This window comes from Triticum dicoccoides, chromosome 1B (assembly GCF_002162155.2).
Source record: "Triticum dicoccoides isolate Atlit2015 ecotype Zavitan chromosome 1B, WEW_v2.0, whole genome shotgun sequence".
Taxonomy (NCBI): domain Eukaryota; kingdom Viridiplantae; phylum Streptophyta; class Magnoliopsida; order Poales; family Poaceae; genus Triticum; species Triticum dicoccoides.
Window position 1 is genome coordinate 297,655,366 of NC_041381.1, and position 19,762 is coordinate 297,675,127.

General features: G+C 48.9%; 1 protein-coding gene across 1 annotated transcript; it reads left to right on the top strand.

Annotated features, from left to right (window-relative positions):
- The first annotated feature begins 282 nt into the window (after positions 1–282).
- On the top strand, positions 283–2,040 carry LOC119331893 (heavy metal-associated isoprenylated plant protein 3-like). The gene is made up of 4 exons (XM_037605073.1): positions 283–547; positions 660–988; positions 1,115–1,193; positions 1,313–2,040. The coding sequence occupies exons 1-4, from the start codon at positions 394–396 to the stop codon at positions 1,789–1,791; spliced, it is 1,041 nt and encodes a 346-aa protein (XP_037460970.1). The 5' UTR covers positions 283–393; the 3' UTR covers positions 1,792–2,040.
- Positions 2,041–19,762: the final 17,722 nt, after the last annotated feature.

Sequence of the window (19,762 nt, forward strand, 5' to 3'; positions counted from 1 at the left end):
AAGGGCCACGTGGAAATCGTAGTATGCATGCAACGAAGCAGCCAGGAAGACGAAGAGGAACACCCAGGCTTAGCCGGGTCAGCCATCCCAGTCCCAGTCAGCAACCTCCCACCCGGGTCTCCACCCGACCCGTTTCCCACCGATCCAGACCCGGCCGCCATTGCCACTCAAACTCTGCGCTCTCCTTCACTCCGCCCACCCACCTCACACAAGTTGTTGTAGTTGTACGGTACTCTACTCCCGGCATCCCTCCTCCCTATTTAACACCGCCCCCACCCCACTTCTCCTGCCCCTTCATTCCAAGCACAATACCACCTGCTCCTCTCCTCCAACCCACGCGCCCGCGCCCACGCACGCACTAACTACCTCCCTCCCCCGGAGCTCCGTCAAGCCATGGGCGAGGACAAGAAGGAGAAGCCGGGCAAGGCAGACGGCGCCGACCACAACAAGGACGCCGCGGCGCCGCCCGAGCCCATCGTGCTCAAGGTCGACTTGCATTGCGCCGGCTGCGCCACCAAGGTTAAGCGGGCCATCAAGAACGCCCCTGGTACGTCTGCTTCTTCCTTTCATTCATTTCCATTCCACCTCCTTAAATTACGGTTCCATTCTTTCTGCTACCACTGATTTCTTTCTCACCGTTTGCCTTTGCTTCTCCGCAGGCGTGGAGTCGGTTAAGACTGACACGGCGGCCAACAAGGTGGTCGTCACCGGCGCGGTGGACGCGGCGGAGATCAAACAGCGCATCGAGGCCAGGACCAAGAAGCCCGTTCAAATCGTCTCCGCCGGAGCCGCCTCGCCCAACAAGGACAACAAGGAGAAAGGCAAGGACAACAAGGCGGACGCCGGCGATAAGCCGGAGAAAGAGAAGAGCAAGGCAGCAGAAAAGGAGAAGGGCGGTGCCGGTGCCGGTGCTGAGAAAAAGGAGAAAAAAGTGGAAACCGCCGACAAGCCCAAGGAGGAGGAGAAGAAACCAAAGGAGCCCAAAGAGGTTCGTCCCTGGGCTCGCTGACTACTGTAGAATTCAACTCTGTGATATGCAGTTAGTTACTTGCAGGTGTTGTAAATGAAGATTTGGTCTCAAATTCATCTTGCCATTTTTCCTTGATTCCATCAGGAGACCGTGACGCTCAAGATCAGGCTGCACTGCGACGGCTGCATCGACCGCATCAAGCGCCGCGTCAACAAGATCAAAGGTCAGTTTTCTGTTTCTTCCTTTTGGCCGCAGATTCATTCCGGCCTGGTAGAAGGAATCATTCGATTCAATTTTGCTAGAAACTGACTGACACCTTCTTCTCTTGTTTTGTTTCTATAGGAGTGAAGGAAGTGACGGTGGACGCGGCCAAGGACCTGGTGAAGGTGACTGGCACCATGGACGCAGCCGCCCTGCCGGGCTACCTCAGAGACAAGCTCAGTCGGCCTGTGGAGGTCGTCACCCCTGGCAAGAAGGACGGCGACAAGAAAGACGACGGCGAGAAGAAGAAGGACAAGGGAGCCGGCGACGGTGGCGAAAAGAAGAAGGACGGCGGTGGCGAGGACAAGAAGGACAAGTCCGCGGCGTCCGTGGCGCCGATGCCCATGGCGGACCCGAGCATGTACCAGATGCCCCCACAGTACGGCTACATGCCGTACCCCCCGGCGCCCGTCGGCTACTACGGCGCGGCGCCGCCGCCGCCGAACCCGGGCTTCTACCCGAACGCCGGTCCCCAGTACCCGCCGCCCTACGCGACGTACCCCGCCCACGCGCCCCAGATGTTCAGCGACGAGAACCCCAACGCCTGCTATGTCATGTGAGCCGCCACGGGCCGACGAGCACGACGCGAAGCCCAGGCTCGCCGCCGCAGCATCAACTGTCAAACCAGAGAAGCACGGCCTGGGCTTAGCGAGCGGTACCATTAGCCTAGCTAGCAGCAAGTTACGTAGCTTAGCGCACCGAGAATTAGCAGACATGTAAATGGCGACAGCGATCCCGCCCCGCAATGTAATGTTCCATGATCCATCCGATAAATTTTGGCCCTGCACTCGTTAATTATAACATAACAATCGTTGTTGTCATGGCCGTCATGAATCGGTGCTCCATTAACGGTTCCATGAACTGGTGGCGCGTCGCTGTTGCCTGTGAGGTCATCGACGTTGATCAGTGGCAACGCCATTTTCGTCTTCCGGAGGGTTCGAGACGGCGCCTCTTGCGTCGGCCTTCTTTTCTCGGCTCCAAGGGTTTGTTTTATCTCGATGGTTCGGGTCGTGAGTGCGGTGATCGATTAGCGTGAGACGAGGACGTCTTGGATGTTTGCTTGCGGCACTGTCACGGCGTGTTTTATTTATATGCGGTGCTAGCGTGGGATGGTGTGGCTAATTAATCATATCTCTACCCATTGTTTAGCGCTAATCAGGCTACGCAGTGTGGCGACGTTGGTCTCTTCTCTGTGGAGTTCAGTGACGGGGATGTTCAAGTTATTTTAACTATATAGTACTATGTGTGTTTCATTTGACAGCGCCAGCGTGGAGTATTCTAGTGCTTCTAGGCGGATTTGCAAGTAGGGATGGTGTTTTTCTATGTGCTGGTTTGGAGTGCGGCTGCGAGTTTCTGAAACAAGTCTGTGCCTAGGAGGTTCTGAGATTGATAGTTGTACATGTGTAGGAAACCGGTTGATATCGGACACACAATGAGACAGCACGCGAATAGATTTGGTTCAATCAAACATTGGGTGGTCGATCGTATGCGACCTCTCTGCGATGCTCCAATTCAACTACTCCATGATGCCATTGTCATCCCCGTCAGGGGTACGTGTGTGAAAGCGCACACACTATTAAGCACCCGTTTGTGTCATTGTCATCCGTGTCCAAAATCAACATAGGAGCAGTACTGGAGATTTGGGACGCAAACATAGTTTTGCTGGTGAGAGCCTATGTCGGCACACAGCATCCATTGGCTCAATCGTTCATCGTCGTCGACATCAGAATCCTGAACCTGGGTCACTGTTTGTGCTGACGCAGCGCGCTGGTTTATGGATGGGGTCCGTCCAACCGTTGATGCTGGCTAATCATTCCGTTACCTAATTAATCATGGCAGGTCGGTGAGCTCCTGTGCGGATCCGGGTGTTAATGGGTGTTTTAGGGCATGTACAATGGTAGATTAGATAGTCTTATCTTAAGTCTTACATGTAATTAAGAGATGACAAAAAAAGTATGTTTATAATGGGTTATATCTTACCCTTATCTTTAATAACTAGCAATTCCTTAAAACATGGTGAGACAAATTGTGCTAAGAGATCATCTTTTGTCTTATCTTAAATAAGAGAAGACAAGCATTTTCTTATGAGTTCTCTCTCCTCCACCTTAACCTAGTGGCACTTCTAAGATAGCACCATTGTACATGCTTTTAACCGCGGAACTGGGTGTTAATCAAATACTAGTGCTTTCTGGCACATACTTGTGTGTACTTTGTACATCCATCAATCCCGCGATATAATGTGAATTAGCCAAACTAAACAGTGATTTGGTGACGGAATGTACTTTTTTTGTACGTAGGTGTACTTTACGCGATATAAATAAATAAATAAAATTAGCCAAACTAACAGTGATTTCTGGCGCGTACAGTACTTTGTACGTAGGTGTACATCCATCCATCGCGCGATATAATGTGACAGGGTTCGGTATCGAAGCGTGAGCGTGCTATCTCATCCGCTCGTACACGCTCGCAGTCACAGCAGCTAGGACTGTTGCGCGGCAGTGCAGTGCTGGGCGCGAGACGCGGCGTGCGGCGCCTCTCGAGGTGCGTGTTCGTGTTTTCAGAACGTGTGTTTGGTCACGGTGGCCGGGCTGTCCAGGCCGATCCATCTTGCTGCGTGTCCTGCTGCTGATTCCATCCAAGCTGGCAGTCGACACGGACACGGCGACACACGCATTCTATTCTATGGAGCTTTCTGAAGCTCAAGGCACGCTCCCTTTCGCAACGGACGCGATTAAATTAAATAAAAAGAAGCGTTTCAGATAAACCTTCGCCGTACTACCAAGTAGTAGAAATTCCAGTTCAAAAAAAAAAGTAGTAGAAATTCACCAAGGGGACCTTGGCCTGGTCCTGCCGTATACAAAAGGGTGCAACCATGCACCAAGGACAAGGGGGAAAAGGTTCAACACAAGTTCCAACCGCCAACACCACCTACTTGGGCTGGCTACTAAATGTGCGTCACACACCGACGGCACGTACACCCCTGTGTTTTCTACCCATCTCCATCTCCAGTGGTACATATACTGAGCTGAACCACGGAAAGGGAAAGCGATTTTTTCTTTTAGAAAAAAGTTAAACCTTATGATCTGCATCATTTCATTGTAATGCACATAACAACACTTATTAATTCTTAAACAAAAAGTATAAAACAAGGAAATCCAAAATCGACATATTACAAATCCGTCGCCAACCACTATCTCCCAACAAATTAAAATTTTGGCTGTCCAAGCTGGCCAACGCTGTCTTCCGGCAAATCCGCAGCGAGCAATGGCGGCAACGCGTGAGGCAAGGGGAGAGAGAAGGCATGTTCATGGAGGCCGGCACTTTCGTGGCCATCGTGGATAACGAGGAAAAGTAGATCATGGGAGGCAGCCGTCAGTTGGATCTCAGGAAGGCCACCGCCATAGACTAATATTAGTGTAGTCCACTATAGTTTAGTTGAAATATGTCCGAAATAAATGACTTCGTCCGGTTTGTATGCAAATCATCCGGTTTGCATGCAATTTGTCCAGTTAGTTGAAATCCCGCTTAAAATGTATGTGACTACCTTTGGATGGCTGGCTCCTGCATCAGTGTCTGCGGACTGCCTCCCCCCTGGTCCGCGAATGGATGTGGTGTCTGGTTTGCGGGGTCAGTATTGGAGATGCCCTGAGTCTACAAGCCAGATCTCCAGGAGATGAATTAAAAGGTAAGGTTTCTAACTACAGCTTATCATACAAACTACCAACAAAGACAAAAGAAGAGCATACCAGCAAATGTAGTCTTCAACAACAGCCTGGTCGGAGTAAAGGACATTTTTTTCTACAGATCAACCAGCCATGATTCTATTAGTCCCAAATCACAATCATGTGTCACCTTAAAGACTTCACTGGCAATTAGCGTAGGAGAGTATGACTGCAGGACAACGTCGCCGACTACACTCAACGGCTCCACGTAGTAGAACTAAGTGGAGGCCCACCCCTTCAGCGAGTTGGGCCACTTCATCTTGAAGTAGCTAGCTCAAGCTCCGCTTCGTCAGGATGTCGAGTGTGTCACACGTCTGCAAGACTTTCTTTCTTGGTGTGGAAAACCGTCAGATCCCTCGGTAGGGGTCCAAGCGCAGCTGGAAGTCATAGGTCGAAGATCACACGAGCGTTTAACCCAGGTTAAGGCCTCCAGAGAGTAACACACTACATCTTGGTTGTTTCTGTTCATGGTGGAGGGAAATCTTGTGCGAGGGTTTTACAACGGTGTATGATATTGCTACCAAGAGTTTCTATCTAAGAGTAGGTGGGCATGAGAGCCCTCTAACCTCCCTCATGTAGGGTGGAAACCCTACGTCCGATCTTTCACGAAATGGTGGGGATCCCACGAACAACACGAAGAACACAAGGGGAAACACGAGGGGAATCATGAGGAAAATAACGAGGGAAACACTCAAGAACAAGTCCAATCACACATCCACTAGACAGTCAAACACACAAGATCCACAAGGGTGCATGAACAATAAAAGGAAAGATACAAGGTAAAGTTCATCTCCAAGAGGAGGTCTTAAGGGGGGGGGTCCTCCCGTGAGGGGGTCTTGATGATATCCCGCAGGATCTTCTCACATGGAGGTCTTGAACTCCATGGGAGTGGTAGTCTCTCTCTCAAGAGTAGAGGTATGTAGGAGCAAAGCTCACATACAAATGAACTATCATATTTGCTAACCCTAACTATAGGAAGGGGAAGGAGTATATATAGGCTAGCCCACGAAGGGGTAAGTGAGGAGGGGATACATGGGCCTCGGGCCCGGCTGTGCACACACAGGTGTCGGACGTTCGGAGGACGTCGGTCGTCCGGTGGCTCGCGGGGGTCTGGACGTCCAGAGGGCGTCGGATGAGGGAGTCCTGGATTAAGGGGTCCTCGGACGGCCGGACTATGTAGCATGGGCTGGACTGATGGGCTATAAGGATACAAGACAGAAGACTTCTTCCCGTGTTTGGATGGGACTCTCCTTTGTGTGGATGACAAGCTTGGCGTTCAGATATGTAGATTCCTTTCTTTGTAACCGACTTTGTACAACCCTAGTCCCCTCCGTGTCTATATAAACCGGAGGGTTTAGTCCATAGAGGCAATCATAATCATACAGGCTAGACTTCTAGGGTTTTAGCCATTACGATCTCGTGGTAGATCTACTCTTGTAATACTCAAATTCATCAAGATCAATCAAGCAGGAAGTAGGGTATTACCTCCATAGAGAGGGCCCGAACCTGAGTAAACATCGTGTCCCCCGCCTCCTGTTACCATCAACCTTAGACGCACAATTTAGGACCCCCTACCCGAGATCCGCCGGTTTTGACATTGACATTGGTGCATTCATTGAGAGTTCCGCTGCGTCGTCACCAAAAGGTTTGATGGCTCCGTCAATCATCTACAACAATGCAGTCCAGGGGAAGGTTTTCCTCCCCGGACAGATCTTCATATTCGGCGGCTTCACACTGCGGGCCAACTCGCTTGGCCATCTAGAGCAGATCGACAGCTACGCCCCTTGCCATCAGGTCAAGTTTGGAAGCTTGAATTACGTTGCCGATATCCGCGGGGACTTGATCTTCGACGGATTCGAGCCCATGGAAGCCGCTCCCTGCCACCACGATGAACATGACCTAAATCTGTCAACGGACCGTGCCCAGGAGATAGCGCCTATAACTGCTCTGGCCCTGGATCCGAAGCAGATTGCGCCGTCCGAGGACGGGAAGCTCAACCCTGCCGCGGAAGCCGCAGACTCAGCGGCATTAGAGCCGCACACAGATCCAACCTCGAGCGGGGCCTATGTCACCGGAACCTCAGATTCGTCTCCGGCCATAGGTTCCGAACCGCGTGCATCCGCGCTCATCGAACCTGATCAGGCGCCGATCGTTGAATTCAGCTCCACTGACATCTTCCGGCACTCACCTTTAGGCGATGTGCTAAACTCATTAAAAGCCATCTCCTTATCAGGGGACTCTCAGCCGAACTATATCCGGTTTGGATTGGAAGCTGATGACGGAGAATTCCGCTTCCCACCCACCACCCACTTCATAGCCACTGTCGAAGACTTAACCGACATGCTCGATTACGGCTCTAAAGACATCGACGGTATGGACGACGATGCCGGAAAGGAGCAGGCACAAAAACCACCGCTTACAGGGCGCTGGACAACCACCTCCTCATATGATGTATACATGATGGATACACCCAAAGAGAACAACGACGACAATGAAAAGGATCCAGTCGAGGATAAGCCTCCTGAGACACAACCAAAGCACCGATGTCAGCGGCGCCGCTCTAAACCACGCCGTGGAAAAAACAGAAATACCGGCACAGGAGAAAATAATACTTCGGACGATGCCGAAGACAACGAAGACCCCGTTGAGCCAACTTCCGAACAGGATGAACGGGTGGATGGGCGAGTCAGCCTTAATGAACAGGCCGTTAACGAAGACTCGGAGGACAGTAATTATCTTCCACCCTCCAAGGATGAGGCGAGCCTCGACAACGAAGACTTTATCGTGCCTGAGGAGCCCGTCAATTAGGAGCGCTTTAAGCGCCGGCTAATAGCCACTGCAAGGAGCCCACAAAAAACAAGCAGCAGCAACTTCAAGCTGATCAAGATCTACTCAATGACAGATGGACTAATGTCCTGGAAGCCAAGGAATACGGCTCTAAGCGCCCAACCAAAAGTTATCCGAAACGCATATTGTTACCCCCAATTCGGTGACGAGGCGCTGGACCCCATCCTACCAGCGCATAATGCGGCTGACCGACCACCACGTGGCCTGAACAAAGTGGCAACTCAAGCCGAACACCGGCCCGCACTACTTCACCGTAAAAACAGAGACAGAACATCTCGGGGATACACATATGACCTGCGGCATGACCTGGAAAATAGAGCAGGTCAGACCAGATCAATCTATGGATCGCGGGGGCATGCACCGATGCGCGATAATGGCCATCCGACCGGACGTGACAAACATAACCAAGCTCGGGCCAAAAACCGCAGACGAACTCCATCCGAGCTACGTCGCGACTTGACCCGATATAGAGGCGCCGCACACCCCCTCTGCTTCACTAATGAAGTAATGGAACACGAATTTCCGGAAGGGTTTAAACCCATGAATATCGAATCATACGATGGAACAACAGGCCCCGCAATATGGATTGAAGATTTCCTCCTCCATATCCACATGGCCCGCGGTGATGACCTCCACGCCATCAAATATCTCCCACTAAAACTAAAGGGGCCAGCGCAGCACTGGCTGAACAGCCTCCCCGAGAACTCCATCGGCAGCTGGGAAGACTTGGAAGACGCCTTCCGCAATAACTTCCAAGGTACATATGTTTGGCCTCCGGACGCCGATGACCTAAGTCACATCATCCAGCAGCCCGGGGAGTCTGCCAGGAAGCTCTGGACTAGGTTCTTAATAAAAAAGAACCAAATTGTCGATTGTCCGGATGTCGAAGCCCTCGTGGCCTTTAAACATAGCGTCCGAGATGAGTGGCTCGCCCGCCACCTCGGTCAAGAAAAACCAAGATCCATGGCTGCCCTTACCACTCTGATGACCCGTTTTTGCGCGAGAGAAGACAATTGGCTCGCTCATAGAAGCAACATCGTCATTGATCCGGGTACTTCCAAAGTTCAAGACGGCAACAGCAAGCCATGACACAAAAAACACAAGCGTCACAATAACAATGAAGGAACGCAAGACACGACGGTCAGCGCAGGATTCAGTGGTTCCAAACCCGGTTAACGGAAAAAGCCATTCAAGGCAAACAGAGACGGACCATCCAATTTAGACAAGATACTAGATCAGCCCTGCCAGATTCATGGCACCCCCATTAAACCAGCCAATCACACCAACAGGAGCTATTGGATTTTTAAACAAGTCGGCAAGCTTAATGCCGAACACAAGTTGAAGGGGCTGCCCAGTGGCAGTGATGACGAAGAGACTCGCAAACCAAAGAACTGGGTTCAGAAGCAATCCCCCCGAAGTAAAGACAGTGAACATGGTATACGTGACGCACATCCCTACAGGGGACTGCAAGCGCGCGCTACGGGACACCGGCGCCATAGAGCCAGCCGCCCCAAAATTAAGCCAATGGGTGGCCCGCCCGATCACTTTTGATCGCAAGGGCCACCCAACTAGTATCCTTCATAAAGGTCTGGCAGCTCTCATCCTCGATCCAATTATCGATGGGTTCCATCTCACGAAAGTCCTTATGGACAGCGGCAGTAGCCTTAATTTACTCTACCAAGACACTGTTCGCAAAATGGGCATTGATCCTTCAAGAATCAGGCCCACCGTAACTACCTTCAAGGGAACATTATCCAGCATAGAAGCTCACTGCACAGGCTCGATTACATTGGAAGTCGTTTCGGCTCGCCAAACAACTTTCGAAGCGAAGGCTTGACCTTCGATATTGTCCTGCTCCGCAGTAGCTGCCATGCACTACTCGGGCGTACCGCTTTTGCTCGCTTTAATGCGGTCCCACATTACACCTATCTCCAACTTAAGATGCCCGATCCACGCAGCACCATCACGATAAACGGAAATACGGAATGCTCCCTCCGTATAGAGGAGCATACTACGGCTACTGCGGCTGAAGTACAAAGCGGCCTTATCAAGCCGCACATTTCATCGGCCATCAAGCCGCCGGTCTCCATTATACAGGACCAATCAATCTCAGAGCTGGATTAGTAGTTCGGCCTCCGCCATCCGCCCCATATAGCCGCAAAGTCTGTCCCGCACACATAATTACACACTTAAAATACCCTGGTCACGGACGGAGGCACAATGCGGACAGACCTACAACACTATCCGCACTCTCATAGCCTTTTTCTTTTTCTAACCATTTTTTATCTTTTACCTCAGGTGACTATATTTGCTAAGAAGTCCTTTAACCAAGGCAAGGCAGCGCAAACGTGCAACAGGAGGTCCAAATGTTTTTTGTAGACCGCGCTCTTTATTTCAAACCTGTAAAGCGCCTTTTTCTCAGCTTTCGACCCCTAGCATGTCAAATAGCCTTGGTAGTAGCGTTATAATCTATAAAGATCGCGCTTGACGTATCATTCAGATGCTAGTCAACATAACCCGTATTCAGTATTCGCTTTTCTCAAAGAACTGATTTTGCTTCTGTGGTTATTTCATGCACGCACCTTGGCAGATATTGCCAGGGGCTCGATATGGCAACATATGAGTTCCCAACAAGTCCGAACAACTCTATAGCACACTTCGGCGTCACGAGTTTGGCCTTATATGCATCAGCTCCGAATCATGTCTTTGGTCAATAGTTGGGTTGCCCGGATCCTGTGCTTACTACCTTACGTTCCGCTCTATCGGCTAGGGTAGTAAAGGGAGAACTACCGCGATTGTGTCCTGGTTTGTCCGGATGAGCACCTCAGTAGAGAAAGCCGAAAACTGACTGTCATGTTGCGGCGAGAGCTGGTCAACCAGTCGATGACTCATCGGAATCTTCGCGATTCCTTCCGTATTACACGAAGGACCGTTCTTCTGGTCATGTATGTAAACACACCGTATTCGGATAACCGCGTACATACCAGGGGCTATATCGTAGACCCACCATCAAACTCATATGACTAAGTGAAAGTGTTAAAGCGCTATAGTCCGATTGCCTGGTTCGTCGCATTGACACCTCCTTAATGGACCAAGATGTTGGGTTAAGAGTGATCAAGTGCTTTTTCGAACACCCCCGCGTTATATGCGAGGGGCCCGAAGCCGACAACTGGTAAACTTTCAGATTATACAAAAAATGGCTGCACAGGAAGCACTAAAAACTTTTTAGGCAAAAGTATACAAAACATAGCCGTAATATATCATAATATTGTTTTTACAATTTCGGTACATTTCACTCGAACATAATATCTTATGAGCACTGACCCTCTATCAAGCGGGCACCCTCTAGGACATCCTCAAAATAATGCTCCGGCGTGTGATGGTCCTTGCCCTGGGTGTACTTTTCGCTCCAATATCGGTAGCCTTCATCTTCGCCCAGTACGTCTTGACGCGGGCAAAGGCCATCCATGCACCTTCTATGCACGTTGACTGCTTAACGACGTCGATACGCGACACCGCATCAACAAGTCACTGCACCAAACCGAAATAACTATTTGGAATTGGCTCAGTCGGCCAAAGCCGGACCACGACGTCCTTCATGGCAGATCCGGATATCTTGTGAAGTTCGGCCCACTAGGCCATCTGTTCGTTCAGCAACAACGGACACTTTGGCATGCTGAATTGCGACCAGAAAAGCTTTTACGTTGCATGTCCTTCTTGCTCTTGGAAAAACTGCGTCGCATCGGAGAAACTTTTCGGCAAGTCCAAAAATGCGTTTGGAGAACTCCACATTTGATTAAGCGGGGCATACTTCGGATCGCCGAATTTAGTTTGTAATAAGAAGGTCTTACCAGCCGTGATCTCCCCAGCTTGTCAGATCTCCTCCTGAGCTGCTCTAGACTCGGACCGTTCTTCCTTTGCCTCTTGTAAGGCCTTGTCAAGATCGACTGCTCTAATTTTGTTATCTTTCTTGAGAAATTCGCACCGGCTAGTGGCATCCTTTAGCTCAAGCGCCATAGTAGATATTCTCTCCTCGCATTGGCGCCGAGCAGCCCGTTCGGCCTTTAATTCAGCAGCTGCCTTTTCGGAAACCACATTACTCATCCTGGCTTGCTCCTTGGCCCGAGCAAGCTCAGCCCGAAGGGTCTCCACTGCGGCAGCACTATCTACAGTTATGCATATCTCAGTATACAATTCTCAGCGTCATGCTCATATTATAGTACTTGCATATACTGACTGCCCCAAAGACATACCTTGCGCCTTGTCGAGCCGCTTGTTAATAAGCATGATGTCATCATCCGCCACATCATGTTTCTGCTTCAGATCTGCAACCTCTGTTGCTTGGGCAGTCGCCAGGGATGCAACAACCTGTGTTCCAATTAGTTAGATTATTTTTCCTGGGCATATCTTTCTTGATCCTCTGATCACCTCCCTATGGACGCCAACCAGAGTCTCAGGGGCTACTATCTATACACAGACGCATTTTGCGTTTATAGCACAATTGAAAATATTATATTATGTACCTCGAAGCCTCTTAGCAGGCTTGTAAAGGCTTCATTCAGTCCGATCTCCGCGGACAGAACCGTCTCAACTACCGTACCCATCAAGGTACGATGTTCCTCTGAGACGGGCGCATATCACAATATGTCCATCACTGTATCCGGCCCCTCCGGATCCCTAGAAGCAGCTGTAGGGGTACAGACTCCCTTCAAAGGAATATGTTTACTCGACCTTAGAGTCGTCTCTGGCTGTAAATCGGATAGTCTGGGGCCTTTATTGTTGGTCCCCGTAGGGGCCGCACACCCCAGACCCTGGACGGCCGAAGTGTCACCTTCGGTCCTAGTCTTCATTGTCCCTCGCACAACTTGTTGATCGGGAGAGATCCTCCGGGACGACACCTCGGGGTCGTCTGCCCTATTTGGCGAGGAGATCTTTGGAGGCATCTCGCTCTCCATCATCTCCGAAAGAAGATCCCCCGAGGAGGAGGACTGTTGAGGAAGGCTGCATGCCAGGCTGCAAACATATATTTTAAATATTACCCTTGCAACCAAGAAAGAATGGGATATGTTTAATACACCCTTGTTCACTTACGATTCAGCTAAGGGCTTGTGCTTACGAAGGAACTGCGTGACAATGTCGCCTCCCGAAATAGAACCCCCTGACAGGGATATCTTCCCTCGCTTAGAAGCCTTTATCTTCAAGTCTTCGGAGGCGGTCCTTTACTTCCCATGGGGAGAAGGAATGTCAGTTTCTCCTTACCTTTCATCTTCGAAAGAGGGAGTTCCAATCACCCCGGACGAGGTACCTGGCGTACCTCTAGAATGGGGCCAACCTTGGCCTTATTGCTCTCCTCCTTGTCTTCCTTCGCCGACACTTGATATGGTGTCAGAACCAGCATCCTTGTTAACATCGGATCAGCTGAGTCTTCTAGTTGAGGGGCCGAACACCTAATTCTCTCCACCTTCTTTATCCAGCTCTGGACGAGTATGGTTTTCTCAGTATATTGTTATGAGAAATTTAACTAAGCTGTGTTCAGGAGTCGAGTGCTTACCGGGGTATCCGGATGGTTGTAGTCAAGGCCGATTTCTTCTGTAGTATCCGGCCACTGTTTTCGTGTCCTGAAGAATAATTTCAACATTCCTCTGAGCGTCGTGCCAGAGAAGTACTGAAGGGTTCGTGGTCCTTCCGGATTGAACTCCCACATACGAAGAGGCCGTCGCTGGCACGGTAGGACCCGACGGACTAGCATTACTTGGATTATGTTGATAAGACCGGTGTCCTTTTCAATGAGGCTCCGATTGCAGCTTTGCAGTGTTTGCACTTCATCAATTGATCCCTAGTCCAACCCCTTATTAATCCATGATGCAAGCCGTAACGGAGGGCCAGATCGGAACGCAGGTGTAGCTGCCCACTTGGTACCACGGGGTTCAGTGATGTAAAACCACTCCCGCTGCCATAGGTTGGAAGTTTCTGTGAAGGAGCCTTTTGGCCAAGGAGTATTGGTGAGTTTGCTCAGTACAGCACCACTGCACTCCGCCTGTTTCCCATCAACTACCTTCGGCTTCACATTAAAGGTCTTGAGCCACAAGGCAAAGTGTGGGGGAATACGGAGGAAGGCCTCGCACATGATAATGAATGCCGAGACGTGAAGAAAGGAGTCCGCAGCTAGATCATGAAAATCTAGCCCGTAATAGAACATGAGCCCTCGAACGAAGGGATGAAGAGCGAACCCTAGCCCTCGGAGGAAGTGGGAGATGAATACGACCCTCTCGCTGGATCTGTGAGTAGGAATAACCTAACCTTAAGCAGGAAGCCTGTGCGGGATTTCCGCGGTCAGGTATCTTGCCGCCCGGAGCTTCGCGATATCCTCCTCTGTGACAGAGGAAGCCACCCACCGGCCTTGAGGGCTGGGTCCGGACATGACTGGGAAGCGCGAAGCGATTAAATTGAACCTTGGGTCCTGGAACTTGAGGTGGGAGAGGTTGAGGAAAGGATTGGCGTAAAGGAGAAAAGACGTGTCTTAGCCCCTTTATAAAGGCGATGAATATCAAACGCCCTCTCCTAGGCCTCAAAACCTGCCTATTCCTAAGGAATCATGCCAACAGAACGGTTGGGTTACCCACGCCGTATTGATGAGAATCCCGCAATAAGGGGACACGATCTCTGCTTTGACAAGACGTGCCAATGAAACCGCATCTCGAAATATGGAGGGGCAGGCTAAAAAACGGTTCAAAATAATGGCCGGGCGGCAACGTGATGTCACACTACAAAAAGTTGTCAGCGGATTGGGCTTGTGAAATATTATACTCTCTGCGGTTGTGTGTGGAATTTGTTTTGCGGAGCCGGACATGATTCTTGTGTTCAAAGACTATTTTGGAGTATTCGGAGAAGGAACCCGCCTCGCAATACTGAAGATAATCCACGCACCGGACACCTCGTCATGGAAGCCTGGTTCAGGGGCTACTGAGAGAGTCCTGGATTAAGGGGTCCTCGGACGGCCGGACTATGTAGCATGGGCCGGACTGATGGGCTATGAGGATAAAAGACATAAGACTTCTTCCCGTGTTCGGATGGGACTCTCCTTTGCGTGGATGGCAAGCTTGGCGTTCAGATATGTAGATTCCTTTCTCTGTAACCGACTTTGTACAACCCTAGTCCCCTCCGGTGTCTATATAAATCGGAGGGTTTAGTCCGTAGAGGCAATCATAATCATACAGGCTAGACTTCTAGGGTTTTAGCCATTACGATCTCGTGGTAGATCAACTCCTGTAATACTCATATTCATCAAGATCAATCAAGCAGGAAGTAGGGTATTACCTCCATAGAGAGGGCCCAAACCTGGGTAAACATCGTGTCCCCCGCCTCCTGTTACCATCAACCTTAGACACAGAGTTTGGGACCCCCTACCCGTGATCCGCTGGTTTTGACACCGACATCGGACTTCCGGTGTTTTGGCTCTGGACAGGTGGCACCGGATTTCCGGTAGGCATCGGACGTCCGGTGGCTGGAGGTTGTCGGACGTCCGGTGTTAGACGGTCGTCTAGGCGCTGTAGACTTGGTCTGCTGCTGGTCGAGGGTGCGCCGGACGTCCGGTGGATGCCAGTTGTCCGGGCACTATAGAATGTTGGACGTCCGGTGGCTTCCGGTCGTCTAGCCGCTGTAGACTCTGCAGCTTCGTCTTATTTCATCTTCGCTTCCACGCTTCCCTTGCGGATGGTGTAGGTGTTCCTTGGCGCTTGCACTCCTCCTCGTCGTCCGTGAAGCTCCGACAATACATATGCATGCACACGAGTGGAGTGTCAAGTAGTATACCATCCTTGAAGGGGTCAAGTGAGCACATGTAAAGGAGATGATTCACCTTTATGTATGTGAAGTAGATGTCACACGTGTCACTTGCCAAACAGGACTCTTGACATGGTGATGTCCATAGGATGCTCCGCATCATCTCCCCCCCTAGAAAGATCCGACCTCAGATCAAAAACCAAATCACCATGGGAAAGAGATGGCTTTGCCATGTTGTAGTGGACGTTCACCAAGTACTCATCATCTTCAAGCTTGAAATGGGCACTCTCCAATGTCGCATCGTCTAGTAATTCCATCAAAAGGAGCAAAAACAACAAACACTTGGAAAAACAAATGTGGTTAGCGTGAGTGCAAAACCAATCATTCAAGAGGTGATTCATCCCACAAGTGTTGTCATCAAGCATAGCATATGGTGTGACAAAGGATTGTGACATGGCATGTAAGAATATGAATTGATCACAATCGAGGTCATCCTGGAAACAAGCATGTAAGTGTGAGGTAGTGATGCAAATATGTGTGATAAGAGAACAAGCATCTACCTCATGGTCATAGCAAGAGTGCATAAAGTGCTCAACAAATGGTCTATGGTAGGCATAAGAATCATTCATGACACCAAATAAAATGAAATGTCTAAACACATGGGTCAAGTGCAAGACAATCCAAGCATAATGTGCATGGTGTGTAGTGAAGATAGTGTGGCACTCAACACAATAGAAATAGCAATTGTTCAACATGTGTGAGGCAATCAACGCAAGCATGTAGAAATCAATGGGATGTGGCACATGTGAAGAAATGGCATTGTTGCAACCAAACCTATGATGGTGGCAAGTAATCCAAGAATTGGATGCAACACACAAGGCATATATATTGTGATGCATGAAAATGTGAAAATGGCAAGTCGAAGCAAGATCTCTAACAATTGCACAATTAAGTGGTCCAAGATGGCCAATAAGTCTCATGGTGCAAGCAACACAAGTAGTATGACCCGCAATATCCATGCTCAAAAAGGATGTCACCTTGAAGGCGTGTCCTTGTGCAATCCTCACAATGCCAAAGTGGTAGAAAATGCATTGTAGAAGCGCATTGGTTGAAAGTGGCTCGCTCTCAAGAGCTCGAATTGTCAACTCACGTGAAGCGGAAGTTGACATGTAGTCAAAGAACCCTACACATACACACAACAAAGCAAAGAACGTATGTGCATGGTAGATAAACACATCATCCATTGTGATGGTTCTCTTATCTTGCACATAACCATTAGTAGCAAAAGTGCATGAAGAATATGATGCAACAATCTTTATTTTCATGGCACGATGCATATGGTGCAAAGAAGGAAGACAAGCATGCTTCACAAGAAATATGTCAAAATCTCCAATCATATGTAAGAATGCTATGGGGGCAATCTCATTATCAAGGCTAAATGCATTGTTGCACTCAATACATGGCAAATCATCTAGCATGAGAGAAGCATATGGAGATATATGACATGGAACAATACCAATCATGTACAAAGCATATAGATCAAGTCGTGCAAACTAGTGGAGCGAAGATGCAACACACTAGAGTAAATCATGGCTATGATGTCATGTGAGCAAATAATAGGCATGGACAATGCACATGACATATCGCAAGCACGAACACAAAGCAAGATCATAGTATCGTCATAGGGATGGGTCACAAATGGAACATGGCAATAATAAGCGATATATCCACCAAGTTTGAAAATACACATACAAGTACGAGAATAAATTATCACGTGTAATGCAAAGCACGGGTCACAAATGCATGGCAAAGGCATAGGAATGAGCATATCATGCAAGGTGAACATGGCAAGATGGGCATAGAATATGTAATGGACAATAATCCATAACCATGTGAGGGTCATGCAGAAGAAATGCGTGAAGTTGTTGCACAATGGGAATGGTGTGAAACACAATCCACGGGATCCCAAGTCATCGTTGCTCTCTAGAGCTCGTTTTGTCAACTCATGGGATCGTGAGGTTGACAAGTATTCATGGGTACCTACACAAAAGAGACACAAACCGAAGAAATTGTGTGCGTGGTAAATGTACACATCATCCATCAGGATATGTATGTGCACGTGTGAGTTAGCACAAGATAAGCATCGCTCATAGAAATTTGATGCATGGTATAAGAACATGTCATCCATCATGAAAGAATAGTTGTATGTATGACACGATGGGGACGCAAATTTAGCATACAAGTATATGGCACAACAATAGCATTATCATTCATGGGGAGCATATTGTGCACATAATTATTAGGATCGTGTAATGGATGGTATGGGTCGAAATCTCCTAACATGTATGAGGAAACCATGGGGGTCTCCTCATGAGCAATATCAGAAACAACATATGGATAAAATTGACAACATCCAAAACAATGCATATCCGAAGCTAGGTGGTCATGATATGGCATATGAGATAAATGATGCAAAGGTAGCATGTCAATATTATCACAAGAAAAACAAATGCCAATAACCATGGGCTTGTCATCTATGCCATAAGTGCAAATTGAGTTTATTTTAATGGCATATGCATAGTTACTATGAAGATATTGCAAATATGACATGTGGTTGATCTCACGCATAGCATATGACAAGTCAAGCAGATCGTCAAACATGATGTGACCGAGAGAATTATTACAAGAAATCCTATGTAACGTTGCATCACAACTAATAGACTCCACATGGCAATCATCATACTCATCATAAATGGGTAAGTCATCACATGGGGAAGTCGCACTAGCATGAAGCATGGTAATAGGTTGATCAACATCATGCAAGCAATCAATGTCAAGAATGTCCACTAGTGGGACTAGAGCATCACCTTCACCTATGTTACCATTTTCATTCCACTCGAGTGGTGTAGGTGAGGTGGTAAAGACCAAATGGTGGTCATATTCATCTTGGTGGAACCATGTGTGGGTGCATCATATTCCATCATGGCCATCATCTTGTCCAAAGGGAGGACGAAGTCATCGAGGATCGGCGCCTCATCATATATGGGACCTAGCACCAAATGATAAGACACAATAGAGGTAGAGATTGGGTCGTTAGCGTTCACAATGTCCTCACATGACCTATCAACTATCATACTCTCTCTATGTGGTGGCTCACTCACTCCCTCAAAGTAGGTGCACTCAAAGTCACATATGGTGGAGTCACTCATCTCACTCAAGTGGTGGGGGTTGTGGCTCTCCTCACATGGGAATTTGGGCAACTCGTCATATATGGGGCTAGTGGTGAACTCGCGCTCACTCTCAATATGGTGGCAGAAGTCACTCAAGTCATCATACGCCACCGTGGTCGAAGGAAAAATTTCATGCGCAACCATCTTGCCGTTGTTGCCATGGATGAAGGCCAAAGATGGCACATCATCACTCTCCTCCACGACCGAAGGGAAAACCCCATGCTCGATCATCTCGTCAGCGTTGCCGTGTGAAAGTGCTAGTATCGACTAGAGGGGGGGGGGGGTGAATAGGCGATTTTTATGAAAGTCTTCAAAACTTGGAAGTTTCGAAGACAAACAACAGAAATAACCTAATTAATATGCAGTGGAAGATAAACTACCCTAAACAAGCCATAGTCAAGTATGTAATGATGTGAAAGTACAGGACTAATAGCAGTTAGGTAGTAAGGATCAAGATGGAAGATAGTGTGAAGCCAATCAACAATAGTAGTCAAGCAATGAAGTCAAACAGATACACAGATAGGCAATGACTTCACGAAGACAAAGTTAAGTAAGGTTGGAAGGGATAGAACCAGTTGCTTGTTGAAGACACATGATTTGTTGGACCAGTTCCAGTTGCTGTGACAACTGTACGTCTGGTTAGGGAGGCTGAGACTTAACTCAGAAGACCGTGTCTTCACCTTATTCCCCTTGAGATAAGGACACCCAGTCCTCGCCCAATCACTCTGGTAAGTCTTCAAGGGAGACTTCCAAACCTTCACAGACTTTGTTCACCGGCAATCCACAATGACTCTTGGATGCTCAGAACGCGACGCCTAACCGGCTGGAGGATTCACAGTCCTCAAGTGTAATAAGTCTTCAGGTCACACAGACAGAAAGACTTCAGTGATGCCTAACACTCTTTGGCTCTGGGTGTTTGGGCTTTGTCCTCGAAAGGATTTCTCTCTCTC

Coding starts and splice junctions, on each gene's coding strand:
- LOC119331893 (XM_037605073.1), top strand. CDS start 394: ATGGGCGAGGACAAGAAGGAGAAGCCGGGCAAGGCAGACGGCGCCGAC. Junction 548..659: donor GGCCATCAAGAACGCCCCTG/GTACGTCTGCTT, acceptor GCTTCTCCGCAG/GCGTGGAGTCGGTTAAGACT. Junction 1,194..1,312: donor CCGCGTCAACAAGATCAAAG/GTCAGTTTTCTG, acceptor TTGTTTCTATAG/GAGTGAAGGAAGTGACGGTG.